This window comes from Cnephaeus nilssonii (genome assembly GCF_951640355.1).
Source record: "Cnephaeus nilssonii genome assembly, chromosome: 2".
NCBI lineage: Eukaryota > Metazoa > Chordata > Mammalia > Chiroptera > Vespertilionidae > Cnephaeus > Cnephaeus nilssonii.
In genome coordinates, this window is record NC_137073.1 from 25,415,050 (window position 1) to 25,432,804 (window position 17,755).

Here is a 17,755-nt window from a genome sequence, read left to right on the forward strand (position 1 = left end):
TAAAAAATAAGTCAATTTTTAAAAGGTCAAAAAATCAAACAGGATACTGGACAAAAGATACAGTTGATAGAAAAGGAAATATAAATGGGTTTTAAAACATGCAAAAAGATACTTAACCTGGTTAGTAAGAGAAATGCAAATTAAAATTATGCTGAAATATCATCTCTCACCTATCAGAATGGCAACAACCCTTAAGTCTAACACTCTTACAGGCAAACATGTGGGGAAAGAGGTACTCTCATACAGTGCTCGTGGGACCGTAAACTGGCACAGGTTCCATGGAAGGAAATTTGGCAATATCTATTAAAATTAGAAATACACAAACTATCTTGCCCAGGGATCCTACTTTAGAACTTTAATCTCCACAAATATTTGCTTCTCTAAGAAATGATACATGTACAAAGTTATTGGTTGCAGCAATGTTTGTAAAAGGAGACTAAATAGAATATTTAGAATATGGTTCATCCATTCAAAGTAAAACCAAACAGCTCTTTTTTTAAAAAAAAATATATTTTTATTGATTTCAGAGAGGAAGGGAGAGGGAGAGAGAGATAGAAACATCAATGATGAGAGAGAATCATTGATTGACTGCCTGCTGCACGCCCCCTACTGGGGATTAAGCCCACAACCCTGCATGTGCCCTTGACTGGAATCGAACCCGGGACCCTTCAGTCTGCAAGTCGATGCTCGATCCCCTGAGCCAAACCAGCTAGGGCCAAACAGCTCTTAAAGGAGAAATCTCCTGTGTATTGATATGCAATGAACTCTAAGACATAAATTAAAAAAGCAAGGTACAAAACAATGTGTACGGTATTTGTGTAATGGAGGAGGTGAGTAAGGACATTTTACTTGTGTATACACACACATAAAATATCTCTGAGAAATACAACATTGTCTGTCTCTAAGGAGGAGAACAATACAGAGAGGCTGAGGTAAGAAGGAAAACTGCCTTTGTATAACCTTTTATCTTTGAAATTTGAACCAGAAAAATGCATTACTTATTCCAAAAAAAAAAAAAAATTTAAAAGACTTAACAATAAAATGAACCTAAATAGCTAAATAGATGAAAATAAAATAAAGCAAATGGATGATTCACAAGAATGGCCTGCCACCAATCAGTTCAGCTGCAGCAATTCTTAGGAAGCAGAAGCACAAGTGCAGGAGCAGAGGCCATCAGAAGCAGAAAAGCACACAGCAATTGTCCTTTGGTCCTTTTTCCAGCCCCTCGCAAAGATGATAATACCACAAAAACTATAGAATTTAGGTTTAGTAAATGCCTTCCTTTTACAAAATATATTATGTAAAATATGTAAATGTCTCTCTGAAAAGAAAACAAACAAACATCCTCTTAATATCATATGAATGAAACATAGCTTATCGTTTCAGCAACATGCAAGAATGCAATCCCTTTCAAAATCAAGAACACATAATACTGTCACAGAGAAGCTGCCAACCGTTCTCCATTACCGGGCACTCTGGGGCTCCTCATCTTCATCTCCGTGCATCAGATTCTGAACTAACTGGAGGATGCTCACCATATCTTGTCCACTGCAGAATAAGAAAAAGACTTGATGGACAGTTGGAAATAGCACATATCCCCCACCACTCTATTCTCTCATCCAAACTAGCTTTGGTGAGTTTTTTTGAGTAAGAATGTGTTTGAGATACAGTATACATCTTTTAAAAACAAGCCTCAAATCATTAACTGGAATTTTGAATACAATCTTACTTGTGATTAATTAAATCTTATACTTAAATCTGAGATTGAAATTTTTAAATTTAACCAATATTGCTTAAGAAATATTTCTCTACCTGTTCATTTGAATCCTGGAGAATAAGCATGTCATAAGAGCCAAAATAGTCCTTATAAGACGCTGAAGGTCACAGAAGCAGCAAGAATACTCCAATGTCACTAATATATCTAGTTTCCCGCCATGTAGGCATCTTGTCTGCTGTTTTAACAGACTTAAACATGTAATGCAAGCATCATTTTACCACTTCTTCCCCAAACTGGGGAGCTGGAGATCTGCTTAGAGCAGTGATGGCGAACCTATGACACGCGTGTCAGCACTGACACGCGTAGCCATTTCTGATGACACACGGCCGCTGAGGCGGCCGCATGCCGAGGATGAAATATTTGCTGCTCCTGAGGATGAAACATTTGCGAAATAATGTTTTTTCCTCAAAGTGACACACTACCCGAGTTATGCTCAGTTTTTTGGCGAAGTTTGACACACCAAGCTCAAAAGGTTGCCCATCACTGGCTTAGAGTATACCAGTGAACAGATTTACTTCTATTCAAGATAAGTTACTAAGTGCTCATCACATGAGGTGGTGAAAACTTCTGGGAAGAATGTGAATGACTAAAGTAGTTAGTAATGTCAAATTGAACACATGTAATGTGAAAATATTATTGCTCCATTAACAAGAGTATGACTAATAAAAAGTTCTCTCTTCTGAAAAAGAAGCACTGTCAAAACAATGCCCCAATACCCATCCTCCCCAAGGTGCTGACATTCACAGCAGAGGGGCCCTGGTCCTTGGACACAGTGTAGAAATTTCCTACCGTTGTCCCAATAATGTAAAATAAAATGAATCATATACTTAAAAGTTATGACTTAAGTTTATATTACAAATGATATGCTGTGTGCCTAGCCACAGGACTTGAGCAAGCTATCGAAACTCCCTAGGTCCTTACATTAAGAAATTGTGAGGATGCAATCAGACATTGTATGTAAAGCATTTAAGGCTATGCCTGGCATAGTGCTATCTCAGATGTAGGCTATTAGCACTAAGTGTGAATATGCCTGGCCAGTAGCATTAATGCCCTCCCATTCTGAGAATTACAGATGGTCTTGGTGGTATCTCTTCTGGGAAAACTGTGGAATCAGTAGAACTCTTTAATTCCCTTCAGGAAATTTAATTCCCTGAGGAGATTTATAGGACTTGGTTTCTGTTCTGACCTGTAGAAGACGGTGCATGTACATTGAGAGGGCTTCAAATCAGCACCATTCAAGCCCAGCCCATGTGGCTCGGTGGTTGAATGTTGACCCACGAACCAAGAGATCACCAGTTCAATTCCTAGTCAAGGCACAGGCCCAGGTTGCAGGCTCACTCCCCAGTAGGGGGTGTGCAGGAGGCAGCCTATCCATGATTCTCTCTCATCATTGATGTTTCTATCTCTCTCTCCCTCTGCCTTCCTCTCTCTGAAGTCAACAACAACAACAAAAAATTCAGCACCATTTAAGCTACTGAGTAGGAGTGCCTATTTTAATATTGGTATCTGGGTGTGTTAGATGTGACATTATTGGCACACTGTGATCCTTCCCTTCCTCCTCACTTCTCTTTTGCAACCTTATACATATTTATATTCAGGTCAAAGGACAATTTAAGGGAGTTGTAATGTTTACCTATGTGCAGTTTCCTGGTTATAAAAAAAAAGCTTGTATGAAGAAACCTTGCATGAAATTTTAATTACAAACTTGAGTACTAACATTCTGTAAAAATTTTAGTTAGACAGCTACTTATTTTTCTGACATTTTCCCTGTTAGCTCAAACCATAAACACTAGACAAATTTGTTTTCGTTGTTCAAAAAATAAATTGCTCTGTCAATAAATGGTTAAAGTTGACATTTTCCTTTCATTTTACTATATAAAAATAATAAATCTTATCAAATGAAAATATCCCTCATAATAATGCTCAATGTACCATACAGATTACAGGTTTCAAAGATAAACTAAGTATGATATTCAACTCATAATTATAAATTTGTGCATTGCTTTTGATTCATGATGTTGTGTTAAACTCTGAATGGGAAAGGGGAAGAAGCAGGCAGGCTCGGCATTCTCACCAACCAGACAACGGCATTTCAGTTTTCTACAGTTACATTGCTTGTAACTCTAAATTTGCTCTTTGTAACACTAAAATTGTAAGTCAATGATGGTAAAATCTTGGTTTAAAGAAAATTATTACCCAAACTAAAAGTACTTATCTTTATTTTCACCTACCTTCCTTGGAGTGGCCCTGGAATATCCCCTGATAGTTTTTTTCCATTTTCCTCCTCTGTTCTTCTAATTTAAAGGAAAATTAAAAATTATTCACTTTGTCATATCAAATTTTTACCATTTGAGCATGCAAGCATGTGATGATCCTATTTAATAAAAGCCTAATATGTTAAGTGTCCAGTTGACCGGTCAGCCATTCAACCAATCAAAGCGTAATATGCTAATGATATGCTAAGGCCACTCAACTGCTCACGATGGCATGCACTGACCACCAAGGGGCAGACAGTCGACTGGTTGACCAGTTGCTATGATGTGCACTGACCACCAGGGGCAGACGCTCTGACCAATAGGTTAGCTTGCTGCTGGGGTCCAGCAGATTGGGACTGAGAGAGACGGGCCAGACAGGCCTTGGAGCTCCTGGAACCTCCTGTGGCTCCTCTCCGGCTGGCCAACCTCCACCATCCCACTCCGGCCCTGATCATGCATTGGTGGGGTCCCTTGGCCTGGCCTGCACCCTCTCGCAATCCGGGATCCCTTAGGGGATGTCGGAGAGCCAGTTTCGGCCTGATCCCACAGGCCAGGCCAAGGGATCCCACTGGTGCACAAATTTGTGCACCAGGCCTCTATGTTATCTATAATCTATTAGTAACTGATGTAGAATTTAAAACACATTTATCACATCTCTCCCTCCCTGCTCATCCCTTGCCCCAGCCCCCAATTTGGGGTATAATTTGAGTTTCAGGAAAAGAACATGAAACCCATTTCTTGGTTAGTTGATGCCTTATATGACCTTAATTTACAGTAAGAAATACTTACAGTTTCAAATCAATATATTAATTAAACTCTTAATAGGCAGAATTGAAAATTATAAGTCCTGCCCCTCAATTTCAAAATCCTTTAATTACAAAGCATCTTCTACCCAAAACAAATACCAAGTTCAAAGTCAGCAAAGCTAAGTGTGACATTCTGAAACCCAGAGGTGTTTATAACAGCAGGAAACCAGTACCACCAGTTTCATAACAGACTGAACATGTTTAACAAGGTCACTTCTGTTCCACAGGCTCACCTCTGACTGTCCTCTAGCATCTTCATAGCCTCCTTCAAGTTTTTTCCCATTTCAGCTAATGTAGGATCTGCTATCTAGGAAACAAATTTTTTAAAGGTTCAACTTTGATAATCTCTACTACTTCAACAACACAATTCACCCAGAAAAACAAAACACATATATTATAAACTACATGCTGTATTTAAAAATGCCAACAGCACTTTTACTTTATAATGAATATGGTTCCTGGCTGGCACAGCCCGGCCCACGTGGCTCAGTGGTTGTGTCGACCTGCGAACTAGGAGGTCATGGTTTCAATTCCCAGTCAGGGCACATGCCCGGGTTGAAGGTGCCGATACCCCCTGTGTGTGCGTCAACCTACCGTGTCTCTCCCCCATCGATGTTTCTCTCTCCCCCCCTCCCTTCTACTCCCTCTAAAAATCAATGGAAAAATACCCCTGGATAAGGATTAACAACAAGAAGGTCCACCAGTTCCTCTCCCCAGGGAAAGCCACTTTAAGTTTGATATTTATCTTTCCAAATTTTTACCTTACTTATATGTACCTCTGCAACTTGCTTTTTTTTTTTTTTACTTTATAATGAATGTGGTTCCATGTCAGTATGTCTATTTCATTTTTCTTAGTGCTGACACCTTATTATTCCATTTTATGGATGTACCATCATTTAACCAGTCCTGAATTAATAGACCTTTGGGTTATTCCAGTTTTTCACTCTTAGGAGGTTCAGAAAAGTGTATAGTATGCTATTTATTTTACTGTTGCAGTAGGCTGAAAAATGGCCCCTCAAAAGTTATGCATACCTAATCCCTGGAACTTATAAATGTTACCCTTTATGGCAAAACTTTGCAGATATGATTAGGTTAAGGCTCTTGAAATGTCAAGATTACCCTGAATTATCCAGGTGGGCCCTAAATGCAATCACATGTACCCATATAAGAGAAAAGTAGAGGGTGACTAAACATACACACACACACACAAAAGCTATGTAAAGATGGAGCAGAGGGAGATACGAAGATGCTTGCCTCAACACTGGAGTGATGGGGCCACAAACCAAGGAAGGAGTGCTGGCAGGCAACATAAACTGGAACAAGAAAAGAAGGAACTCTCCCCTAGAGCCTCTGAGGCAGTGCAGCAGCCCTGCCAATACCTCGATTCAGCTCAGTGATGCAGACTTCAAATTCTGGGCTCCAGAACTGTGACAGAATTCATTTCTATTATTCTAAGCCGCCCAGTTTGTGCTAATTTGTTACAGCAGCCACAGGAAACTGAGACATTCATAAATCTCTATGTTCTCTATAAACTCTAGAAGCTCACACAAGCTGGTAAGAATGACTGCCTCCAGAGAAGAGAACTGAAAGATGGGCCTAGAAGTCAGAGGGAGGCTTTTCAGTCCACACCCTTTTGTTCCTTTTGGATTTTAGTACCAAGTGTACATCTACCTCCCATCAAAAAATCAAACAAAAATTTAAAAATTCGTGCAGAAGTAAAACAAACACATCCCTTTTCCTTTTTTTCTTCTTAATCTCCATAGCATTTTTATTGCCTTGAATCTCTAGTGTCAGCTGGTTATAAACACTTATAGAAGCTGTCTTATTCTGCTCTAAGTCTTGAAGTGAAATTATCTTCTTTTCTTATATTGCCTACGGTATTCGGAGTAGGTGTGCAATAAGTTGAATTTGGTTTTACGTTACCTCCTCACTGTGTGCCCTATTGCTGCAGCTCCTGTGAGAACGGGAAGGGACTGCAGCTTCAATTCCTTCGAGTCTCTCTCTATAGCACACACACTCATTCAGTGGACTGGCTTACATTTAAATTGTTCTTTCTATTCTCGTTTAGGAATTGAAGTGGGGAGGGGGGAAGGAAGAGGAAAAACATTTACAATTAAATTTGAGTGGATTCCATGTGAATATGATTTGCCTCCAATGCTGTAAACACTCATGTGTTTGTTGTATTAATTGGATATCAAAAATATAAAATGTTATCTAGTTGCAGAAAAATACTAGTTCTAAGTCAAGAAGTGCTCTAAGAAAAATATATATTTACTAGTTTTTTCCTTAAAACTAAAACCCATGCCTCTATAAGCTTCGAGGGAGGGCAGCCACTACTTGCTTATTTATAGTTCCTTTCCACAGTACCTGTTACAGAGCCAGACAATGTATACAAGAGATTGATAAAGCATGCTTGAAAGCGGAGAAATTTTTTTAAAATATATATTTTATTGATTTTTTACAGAGAGGAAGGGAGAGGGATAGAGAATTAGAAACATCGATGAGAGAGAAACATCGATCAGCTGCCTCCTGCACACCCCCTACTGGGGATGTGCCCGAAACCAAGGTACATGCCCTTGACCAGAATCGAACCTGGGACCCTTCAGTCCACAGGCTGATGCTCTATCCACTGAACCAAACCGGTTAGGGCCTGAGAAATTTTTTTAAGTGATTGTAGAGCAAAGTGTGACAACAAAAATCACACATTTACTTTCACATGAATAGTGATAAAAATAATAACTCCAACTCTGAATTAAGACATTACTGTTTAATAAAAGCTAAGTTTATTTTTTTTTTAAAGGAAAGGAAGGGTTAAGGGTGGCTAGATTGTAGCATCAGAAAGCAGATCCAGGGTCCACTGAAAAGGGGCACAAGGGAACTATTCAGGGAGATGGAAATGTTCCCTATCTTCACTATCCTGGTGGTTATATCACTGTATACACCTGATGAAATGCAAACTGTATAATTAAAGTGGGTATTTTTATTGCATATAAATTGTCCCTCAGTTTCTTTTAATGTTTATTGATTTTAGAGAAAGAGAGGAAGAGGTGGGGAAAGAGAGAAACACTGATTATTTATTGGTTTGAGAGAGAAAGAGAAGGGGGGAAGGGAGAGAAAGAGGGAGAGAGGGAGGGAGAGAGAGAAGGAGAGAGAAGGAGGGAGAGGGAGAAGGAGAGAGAGAGAGAAAGAGAGAGAGAGAGAGAGAGAGAGAGAGAGAGAGAGACAGAGAGACAGAGAGAGAGAGAGACAGAGACATCGATTTGTTGTTCCACTCATTCATGCATTCACTGGTTGATTCTTTGTATGTGTCCTGACTGGGGATGGACCCTGTAACATTGGCTTATGGGGACGATGCTCCAACCAACTGAGCTACCCAGCCAGGGGACTATCTCGATTTAAAAGGAGGGTATATTGATTTAAAGTCAAAAAAATATTAAGTAAATAATAGTACAAGTGGTACGCAGACATGACAAAATTCACAAAGATGGTATATAAATAACTGTATTTGAGAAATATAGAGCTAAACCTTAAAAGAAAAGCAGTTTCCAGAAAAGAAGGAAAAGGAAGTCTAAAATGTAATTTTAAAATACATAAATCGCAACATTCATCAATAACAGGCGTATACGTATAATACTGTTGTTTAAATAAACTTTTTTCAGGAGAGGAATGTTCACAAGGTTGGGGGACGGGGTTCCAGGACTATTTCAGAAGAAAAACTAAAGCGTGTGAGACTACCTACTAGCTGCTCATCTCAGACAGAAGACCTTGGTGTTACTAAATGCTAGCTTACAATGTATGCATTAGATGTACAAAAAAATCACTACCTTTCTTCAACTGATCAAAGTGATCCAATAAAGCTACAAATTTCTGTGCTTCCAACAACTTTCTAAACAAGGTTAATCCTGGATTCTGATACTCATGCAACTCTCAACTCTCCACAAATCCTATTATTTTCCTCCCAAATGAAAACATAAACCATGCCTACTATCTAGCACTAGTACCCCCAATGTTATTCACCTTGAGAAGCAACGAGAATACAGCAGCAGCTGCTCTAGGAACATAGCTGTTCCTCATGTGTCAAAGATGAGAGAAAACAACAGGAATTCTCTGGAAAGTTGATATAGTGCCTTGCAAACCTGGCTACCTTATGGAGGCTCAATTTATACATATTTTTGCCTGATTCAACAGAAAAGTATTTACTTAAGAACTGCGTACTTTTGTCTCTATCTTCTAAGAACTGGATACTCTTCAAAAATCTTATTTTTAATTATCATGGACTCTATGCTTGAGTGTGTTTGTGAGAACATGAAGACACTGTAATTACTGGCTCATTGAGCATCATAATATTCTTAGTTGAAAAATATATGCAAATATTGCGTAAGGTGCTAGTATCTAACCTTACAAATTCCTCAAAAAGAGAGGCAGAAAAGAATATGGGAAAAAATATACAACAGAAGTAAAAATCTAGTAGAGGTAAGGAGGCAGCAAAGTTAGTAACATTGCTCAAACCTGTCATAGAAGTATGTGGAAGGAAAAAAGGGGCATTCAAATCACTCGCCTTAAAATACTGGGAATGCCTCTATCTCTGGAGAATCAATTCACTTAGACATGAGTAAATGCTTCCCAGTAATAATTACACAGGTGGAAAAATATCACACATCAGGCAAGCTCTATTTCAAAACATTTATGAGCTTATCTGGAATCACACACTTTTTCTGGAATAAAAACAAAATTGCTTAAAAAGAAACATGCTGTAGTCACTGGAAAAAAATAAAGTCTTTCACTGAGATATGCTTCTTATAAGGGAGTTTTTCCTAGGACTTGTTGGGGGTTCCAATCACAAAGATAAAGTTATCCATTATCCTTACCAATATCATTATTTCCAAAATTCAATTAGAATTATGTAAGATCAATGTTGCTAGCTTTATCTTAAATATAGTAAGAAGAATTCTGAGGAAAGGAATCCATCAATTCTTGAAGCCTCTGTGTATCTATAAATCTTCAGACCTTTAAGGTTGAACTGTGTAAAAGTGCCAATATTCAACTGTTTTTAATGCACAAAAAGAGCAATTTCATATGATTCCACTTAATATAATGTTCAGTCCAGTAAGTAATTCATGGTCAATAGGATCCTGAAAGGCTCACTGTAGCTAATTTATTTTTTAAACCCTCACCCCAGGATATGTTTTATTGATTTTAGAGACAGAAAAATATAGATTGGTTGCTTTCTGTACGTGCCCCCACCAAAACCTAGGTATGTGCACTGACCAAGAATTGAACCAGCAACCTTGTGGTGCACGGGACGACACTCCAACCAACTGAGCTGTACCAGCCAAGGCTGTAGCTAAATATTTAATGTCACTGAGGTGCCTTTCAAAGTGAAGGCTTTATTATGCTGTTCCTGCTTTTCTGCAGAAAGGGGGAAAATTGCATTAGAAAAGTTTGTTCTTCCCTTGGTCATTTTAAACTCAAAATGCATTTTCCACTAAAATAAAATGTGGATAGAGCTCCAGGCTAGACCACAAGAACTATCTACCTTGCTGCTGTTAAATACTTAATATTTGCCACCAAGCAAAAAAACTATTGCAATAATAATAGAAATTAAATAAATAAATTAGATTAAAAATAACTGCATGGCCCTTGAATATTGCTTGAAAAGAATGGACTTATTTAAGCTAGATAAATTTCTCCACTCACCAAGAGAGTTTTTTTTTTGGATAAATCATATTTCTCAAAGGAATTTTTGGACATTTTCAAAGTGACTAGTGGTATTTTTTCTATACCTGATTTAACTTTAAAAGATGAAATGGCTTTCCTATCCCTTAATTTACATTCTACTAGCAATAATGAGACACAATCATATTATAAAGTAAAAATCTACATTACACTTACATTTAAAAATTTTTATTTATTGCCGAAACCGGTTTGGCTCGGTGGATAGAGCGTCGGCCTGCGTACTCAAGGGTCTCAGGTTCGATTCCGGTCAAGGGCATGTACCTTGGTTGCGGGCACATCCCCAGTAGGGGGTGTGCAAGAGGCAGCTGATCGATGTTTCTCTCTCATCGATGTTTCTAACTCTCTATCCCTCTCTCTTCCTCTCTGTAAAAAATCAATAAAATATATTTTAAAAAATTTTTTATTTATTGATTTTTAGAGAGAGAGAAACATCCATGTGAGAGCAGAACATCGATCAGCACCTCCTGCATGCTCCCCACCTGGGATCAAGCTGGCAACCTGGGCATGTGCCCTGACCAGGAATCGAATCTGCAACCCTTCAGTGCATGGGACAACGCTCAACTTACTGAGTCACACTGGCCAGGGATATACTTACATTTTAAAAAAACTCTAGGTAAGTCATGATTCTGAATGAAATATTCTACCTAAAAAGTCTCTTCCATAAAATCTTCCCTGGTCACTTACTCAATGTTCTGCACTCCCCACATACACACAATTTGTTTCTTATTTTCTGTGATATTTCTTTTACCCCTCCTTGCTATCTAAGGATTTGTCTAAACATTTATACATACACTAGAGGCCCGGTGCACGAAAATTCATGCACTCGGAGGGGTCCCTCAGCTTGGCCTGCGCCCTCTCGCAGTACAGGACCCCTCGGGGAATGTCTACCTGCTGGCTTAGGCTTGCTCCCCGAGGGATCGAGCCTAAGCTGGCAGTCAGACATACGTCTGGCAGCCTGGGAGCCCTCCGGGGATGTCCAACTGATGGCTTAGGCCCGCTCCCTGCAGGGCCTAAGCCGTAGTCGAACATCCTTAGCACTGCCAAGGAAGCAAGACAGGCTCCCGCCACCGCTGCTGCGCTTGCAGCTGTCAGCCCGGCTTGTGGCTGAGCAGAGCTCCCCCTGTGGGAGCGCACTAACCACCAGGGGGCAGCTCCTGCATTGAGTGTCTGCCCCTTGGTGGTCAGTGCATGTCATAGCACCCAGTCATTCTCAGTCGTTACACCGTTAGGGTCAATTTGCATATTACCCTTTTATTATATAGGATTATTATATAGGATACCCCTTACCAGAACATAATCTCCTGCAGAGATCATGTCTCCTTTACCCTCAGCACTCAGCACTGGGCTTTGACCATAGTTGGCTTTCAATAAAAATAAGTCAGCCTGGCCAGTGTGGCTCAGTGGTTGAGTGTTGACTCATACACCAAGAAGTCATTGGTTTGGCTCCCAGTAAAGGCACATGCCCATCTTGTGGTCTATCCCCAGTAGGGGCGTGCAGTAAGCAGCCAATCAATGCTCTCTCTCTTCCCCTCTCTCTAAGAATCAATAAAAAGATATTTTATTGTGTGTGTTTTTGTTAATCCTCACCTGAGGACAATTTTCCCCTCCACTGATTTTCTATATGCAGCTCCAGGGGAATGAACCTGCAACCCAGGTAGATGCCCTTAACTGGGAATCAAACCCATGACCCTTTGGTCTGTTAATCAATGCTCTAACCACCAAGTACACTGGCCAGGGCAATAAAAACATACTTTAAAAAAAGTAAAATAAAATTATAAGTCAAACCCGCCTTCTGCTTTAGGTGAAAACAGATGACATTGAGCTCAACCAACTCCTATCTATAATTACAATTCATAAGCCTAGATATTGGGGAATACACATGAGACTGGGGACCATTAATAGTTCTGCTATTGACTACCTCTGCTATTTTAAATAAATCAAGAATCACTGAACCCTAGCCAGTTTGGCTCAGTGTTTGGAGCATCAGCCTGCAGACTGAAGGGTCCCAGGTTTGATTCCGGTCAAGGGCATAAAATCCCAGTAGGGTTGGGCAGAAGACAGCTGATAAATGATTCTCTCTCATGATTGATGCTTCTATCTCTCTCTCTCCACTCCCTTCCTCTCTGAAATCAATAAAAATATACTGAAATGGAAGCATGGAACTGAGTGTGGAATCTCGGAGAGAAGGCGGTGGGAGGTAATCAACCAAGGACCTTGTATGCATATATGCACGGCTCATGGACACAGACAATGGAGTGGTGAAGTCCTGGGGTCAGGGGCGGGCTGTAGGGGGTTAATGGGGGGAAAAAGGAGACATATATAATACTTTCAACAATAAAGATTATTCTTTTTTTATATATATTTTATTGATTTTTTACAGAGAGAAAGAGAGAGGGATAGAGAGTTAGAAACATCGATGAGAGAGAAACATCGATCAGCTGCCTCTTGCACACCCCCTACTGGGGATGTGCCCGCAACCAAGGTACATGCCCTTGACCGGAATCGAACCTGGGACCCTTGAGTCCGCAGGCCGACGCTCTATCCACTGAGCCAAACTGGTTTTGGCTAAAGATTATTCTTTTAAAAAAGATGCTTAAGGCCATAAATTTTTAGGATCAGAACTTTGTACCTACCAAGTTTTCTCTGACACTCAGCATTTGGTAATCATTTACCATCTTAACCACCAAGCACCTGTATGCAAAACCCTCATGTTATGATGATACAGGAATCGGCTTTAAACGAACACTAAAATTACAGGCTATCATCTCTTCACAGAAGCCTCCCATTCCAAGTAAGAGTGGAATCTAAAAAGGCAGACCACAGAAACTGGTCATTTCAAGTTTGGCTATTAGGGGTTCTTTTTGTGAGCTTTAAAGTAAAAAGCAGGGATAGAAATTCTGGTAGTCCTTTTCAATAATGATCAGGAATGTTCCACTCATGCTCCTACTACTCCTTATAAACTTATAAACAGTAGGTGATAAATAATTTCCCAAAATCAGATCTAAACGGGGTGTGTGTGGGGGGGAGCATTTAGCTCAGGATGAGTACAAGAAATAAAAATGGGTTGGATTGTAATTAGTTAGGTCAGAAATAGGGTCAAAGTCCCCTCTTTTAGAGAAAAGAATTAGATATACAACAGATAAATTGGCCTCACTCGGCAACATTGTCCAACAGAACTTTCTATGGTGATGAAAAGTTCTACATCTGCACTGTTCAGTAGCCACATTGTAGCCAAAAAAACACACTGTGACTGTTGAGCACTTGAAATGTGGCTAGTGTGACTGAGAACAGAATTAATTTTATTTAATTTTAATTAACCTAAATTTAAATATTTAAAGCCAAATGTGACCAGTGGCTACGTAGCCACACCGGACAGTGCAGCTCTAGGTTCTCTAAGTCAGTGTTTCTCAACCTGAGGCAATTCCTCCCACCCCGAGAAAACAACTGCTCCATCTGGACAGGCTTTTGGTGGTCACACGTGGGGAGGGGGAGGTTTGGGACTGGCATCCAGGGGGCAGAGGCCAGGCATGCAGCTAAACATTCTACAATGCACTCAACAGCCTCCCACAACAGAGAATTATCCAGCCCAAAATGTCAGCAGTGCTAGTTTGGAAAACCCTGCTCTAAGTTTACTCAAGGTTGGAATTAAAGTAAATGCAAAACAAACAGCCACACACCTTGTCTAAACATAATACCCAGGAAGAATGGGATTTTCCAAACAACAGAAAAAGGTCTGGGTGGTTCTACTAACTTAAAGTAGCAGGTTTTCACTAAAAAGTATATGTTGGTGTGTTGAATGACTTATTAAGACCTTCACCATCAGAATAATTACTTCCTGTGGCATTTTAACACTTGAATATTAAGATAAGTAAGCATTGTGAGATTATGCTATAGGGCCTCTTTCTTATCCATTAGACATACCATATTGGGGGGCTGAGGCTTCCATTCCTGCTCTTCTAGTTTGAATACCTGGCCCCTTCAATTAACCTATCTGGTTTCTTGAGACATCATTAATTTCAGATACAAGAAGAAAACTGATACTATTGTGAAAAAAAGACAAGAATATGTCATCACAGGTCTGCACATCTACATATCACCTAACAAAACAAAAAAAGCAAGAACACAATTATATTTGGACCAAGGAAATGCACTGAGTGCTTCCACTGAATGATAGCATACTACATTTTAAAGTGAGAGATTACTCGGTATTTTAGAGGATGGGTATTAAATAACATTGTGGTGTCTGTAAGCAGTATAAATTATGCAAGGATTCGTTTAAATGAGATCATTCAGAACTGCTCAAATAGTTCTCAAATTTATAAAGTAGAATTTAGCTCGGAAAAGTCTATCCCTCAAAGAAATAGGAATGGGCACAATTCAAGGTTTTAAATTTAAACTATTTTTCAGAACTCAAAATCCTGCTATTAATATTATAGCAATGCTTTATTCTTTTCTGCCCACTCAGCACCAAGAGAAATTGTTCATTACACGTAAGGCCCTCTACTGCTTCATAAAATGTAAAAATAAGACACAATCTTAGTTCTGAAAAACTTACATTCAGAATTTCCACACTGGCCTAAGGCAGAAACTTCCAACCCACACATTTTGAATTCCTAAAAGATCACTGCAGTTTTTGTGAATGCTCCAGCCTTAAGAACTTTGGAGTTTCAGTACCGCTTCAGATCTTCATTTGGAGAATTTAAGATTTTTTATCACCAATTAACATTTAGAGAGCGAGCAACCCTCTAATCTACCAATCAAACGTCAGAAAAGTAATAATTAAAGCAGGATTCCAACCCACTCTGGTTTGCAGATTTGCCTCCAAAGAACTTTTCTTGGAGGAAAGATCACCCCAGTTCTTTAGGTTTTTAACTGATATGACAAAAGCCTACCCCATCCTCTCATGAAATTGAAAAGAAGACACTAAAGGGACATTTTGCGCATTTTTTTTTCCAACTATTGGTGTTACACACATGATCTAGACCAGGGTGCCCTCAACCTCAGCACCACTGACATTTTGAGCAGATAATTCTCTGGTATAGGGGTTGTCCTGTGTAATGTAAGGGTGTTTGGCAACAGCCCTGGCCACCACCCACACAGGGCTAGCAGCTCCTCTCTACCCCCTCGTTACCATAATAAAAAATGTCTCCAGACATTGCCAAATGTCCCCTGGGAAACAAAACTGCCCCGGTTGAGAACCACTGACCAAGACTACAACTCCAAGTACCCGAAGGTGGATAACTGTGCTAATCAAAAGCCTGGAAAGACTTCATTCCTAGCCAGAAAAAAACATGTAACATTCACCAGAAAGGCAGTGGAAGAAAAACATTCCTTTTTATTTCCTTGATCGCATACTCCAAAATGTATGAGAAACAGCCTAGGTGTGGGTTATACCACGGTGGGCACACGGAAGACATCGGGCTGAACTTGTACAATCCTCCCTCCAACTCTCCAGAGACAAGTTAACAAATCCACAGCAGCTGTTGGCACTGACAAATGACAACATGTGTTAACTTCTGCCAGTTCAAAATGAAAAGAAAGCAGTTCTAAAGCACTGGACTTGCTCCTGAATTCTACATGCATGAGAAACTGGGTCTGGACGAGCAGTGTCCCCAGTTTGAACAGGAAGAAAGACGTTAAGGGAGGGCACAGTGTCGGGTTCTGAAGGTAGGCATCCACGAAGAGATCCAAGCACCGGTGGTCATTTACAAGCCCTCAACCCGGGACAGTTAGGATCCATTTCACAGGCCAGTGCGGTAAGCCAGGTACACCACGCTCCTGTTCCCCCAAGGGGAAACCAGAGAGCGCTGCCACCGGGAGATTTCGGGTTGACCCGAGGGTCTCCCCGCCCCCGCCCCCGCCCCCGACAGGCGAGCTAGAAATGTGCGGAGCAGCAGCAATCCTCAAAAAGAAACTCACAGCCTACCCAAGACTCACCCCTTCCTTGACCTCCGGGGTCTTAAATTTGCGTTCACAAACTACAGCATCAAAATCACGCGGGGAACTTGTTAAACACGCAGGTCCCGGCCCCGCCCCCTAAAGGTTCGGACTCCCGGACGAAAACCCGGATTTTTACCACGGACTTCTAGGCACGCTGAAACGGGAACACCACTGCTTTCCTGCCTTTCCCTCCTCACTTGGAAACCACAGAAAACCTACGGGTTTGCAGCTGGCTCCCAAACACCTGGGGCTTCTTTCCAGGCGCTTCTGGGGCGAGCTCTGTCATCCCAATGGACTAGCCGAGCGCTGAAGGCCGCAAGGTCGGCCCCGCGCAGGGCTCGTGCGCTCGTGGCCCGGGCAGAACCCGGCCCAGCCTCCCTCGCTCGGCCCACGGGGACCCGAGAGGCTCCCGGCCCCGTGACGTAACCGGACCCCTCGCGGCCAGGCCTCCTCAGGACGGGCCCGTTAACCCCCGGCCCCTCTCCAGTCACAATGGCAGCTCGCGACAGGGAAACAGTCGCCCCGGAGGTGGAGAACCCGGGTCGCAGCGCCGCCTCCCGCCTCCGGTACGAACCTTGTCCAGGGACACGTCCATGGTCGAGGCGGCCGGCGGAGCCCGAGGGAGGCGCGCAGTCCCAGGCGCCACTTCCGCCTCCCGTGCCCCGCCGCCGTTTCCACGCTGGCAGCGCTGACGTCCCCGCGCCTGCGGCCGGCGGGGCGGAGAGGAGGAGGAGCAGCCCCAGGCTCCGCCGGGTTGAGGATCGGCGAGAGGCAGGGGGCGGGGCGCGGCGGGGCGGGGCCCTGGAAGTGGGCGGGGCCCTCTGGGCATCCGTACCTGGCCGTCACGTCGGGCAGCCCTAACGCTCCCAGTTGAGAGGGGGAGAATGAACGGTGGAGCCGTTCCAAACTCTTTTCAGAAGTCTGTCTCAGGCGTCAGGGTAGAAGTATATACTAATAAGCGATAAGTCATGCAGAAAATGCAGGAACTACTAGTTACGCGACTGTACCTCCAAGCCCAGGCTCCCAAATTATCTCCAGTCAACACCTGTCAGGAATGGAACAGTCCATTCACCAATGAAAGGGAGAGACAGCACCTCTGCGCACGCGCAGGACCCCCAGTTTCCTAGGTGCTCCGCGATTTGCGAGTTTCAGGTCTTGGGTTCCCAAAAGACTGCTGCTCGGGAATGGCACTGATCAGAGCCGAGGTATTTGTCTCAGACCTTACTGTAGAATTCTAGACG

The 17,755-nt window shown here is 41.7% G+C and overlaps 1 protein-coding gene across 3 annotated transcripts in view; it reads right to left on the reverse strand.

The window, feature by feature from the left end:
* PDXDC1 (pyridoxal dependent decarboxylase domain containing 1) overlaps positions 1–17,245 on the reverse strand; it is a gene marked incomplete at its 3' end in the record, with an annotated part of 49,539 nt that extends 32,294 nt beyond the window's left edge. For 2 of the 3 annotated variants that reach the window (XM_079797377.1, XM_079797375.1), the window contains exons 1-4: positions 17,089–17,245; positions 5,072–5,145; positions 4,009–4,071; positions 1,468–1,548 (exon numbers count right to left, since the gene is read on the reverse strand). In XM_079797377.1, the coding sequence (XP_079653503.1) occupies positions 1,468–1,548; positions 4,009–4,071; positions 5,072–5,145; positions 17,089–17,109 (239 nt within the window). In that variant the 5' untranslated portion in view covers positions 17,110–17,245. Of the gene's footprint in view, positions 1–1,467; positions 1,549–4,008; positions 4,072–5,071; positions 5,146–16,733; positions 16,913–17,088 lie in introns of those variants that run through there. The other variant, XM_079797376.1, reaches the window with a different exon arrangement.
* Between the last annotated feature and the right edge of the window lie 510 nt (positions 17,246–17,755).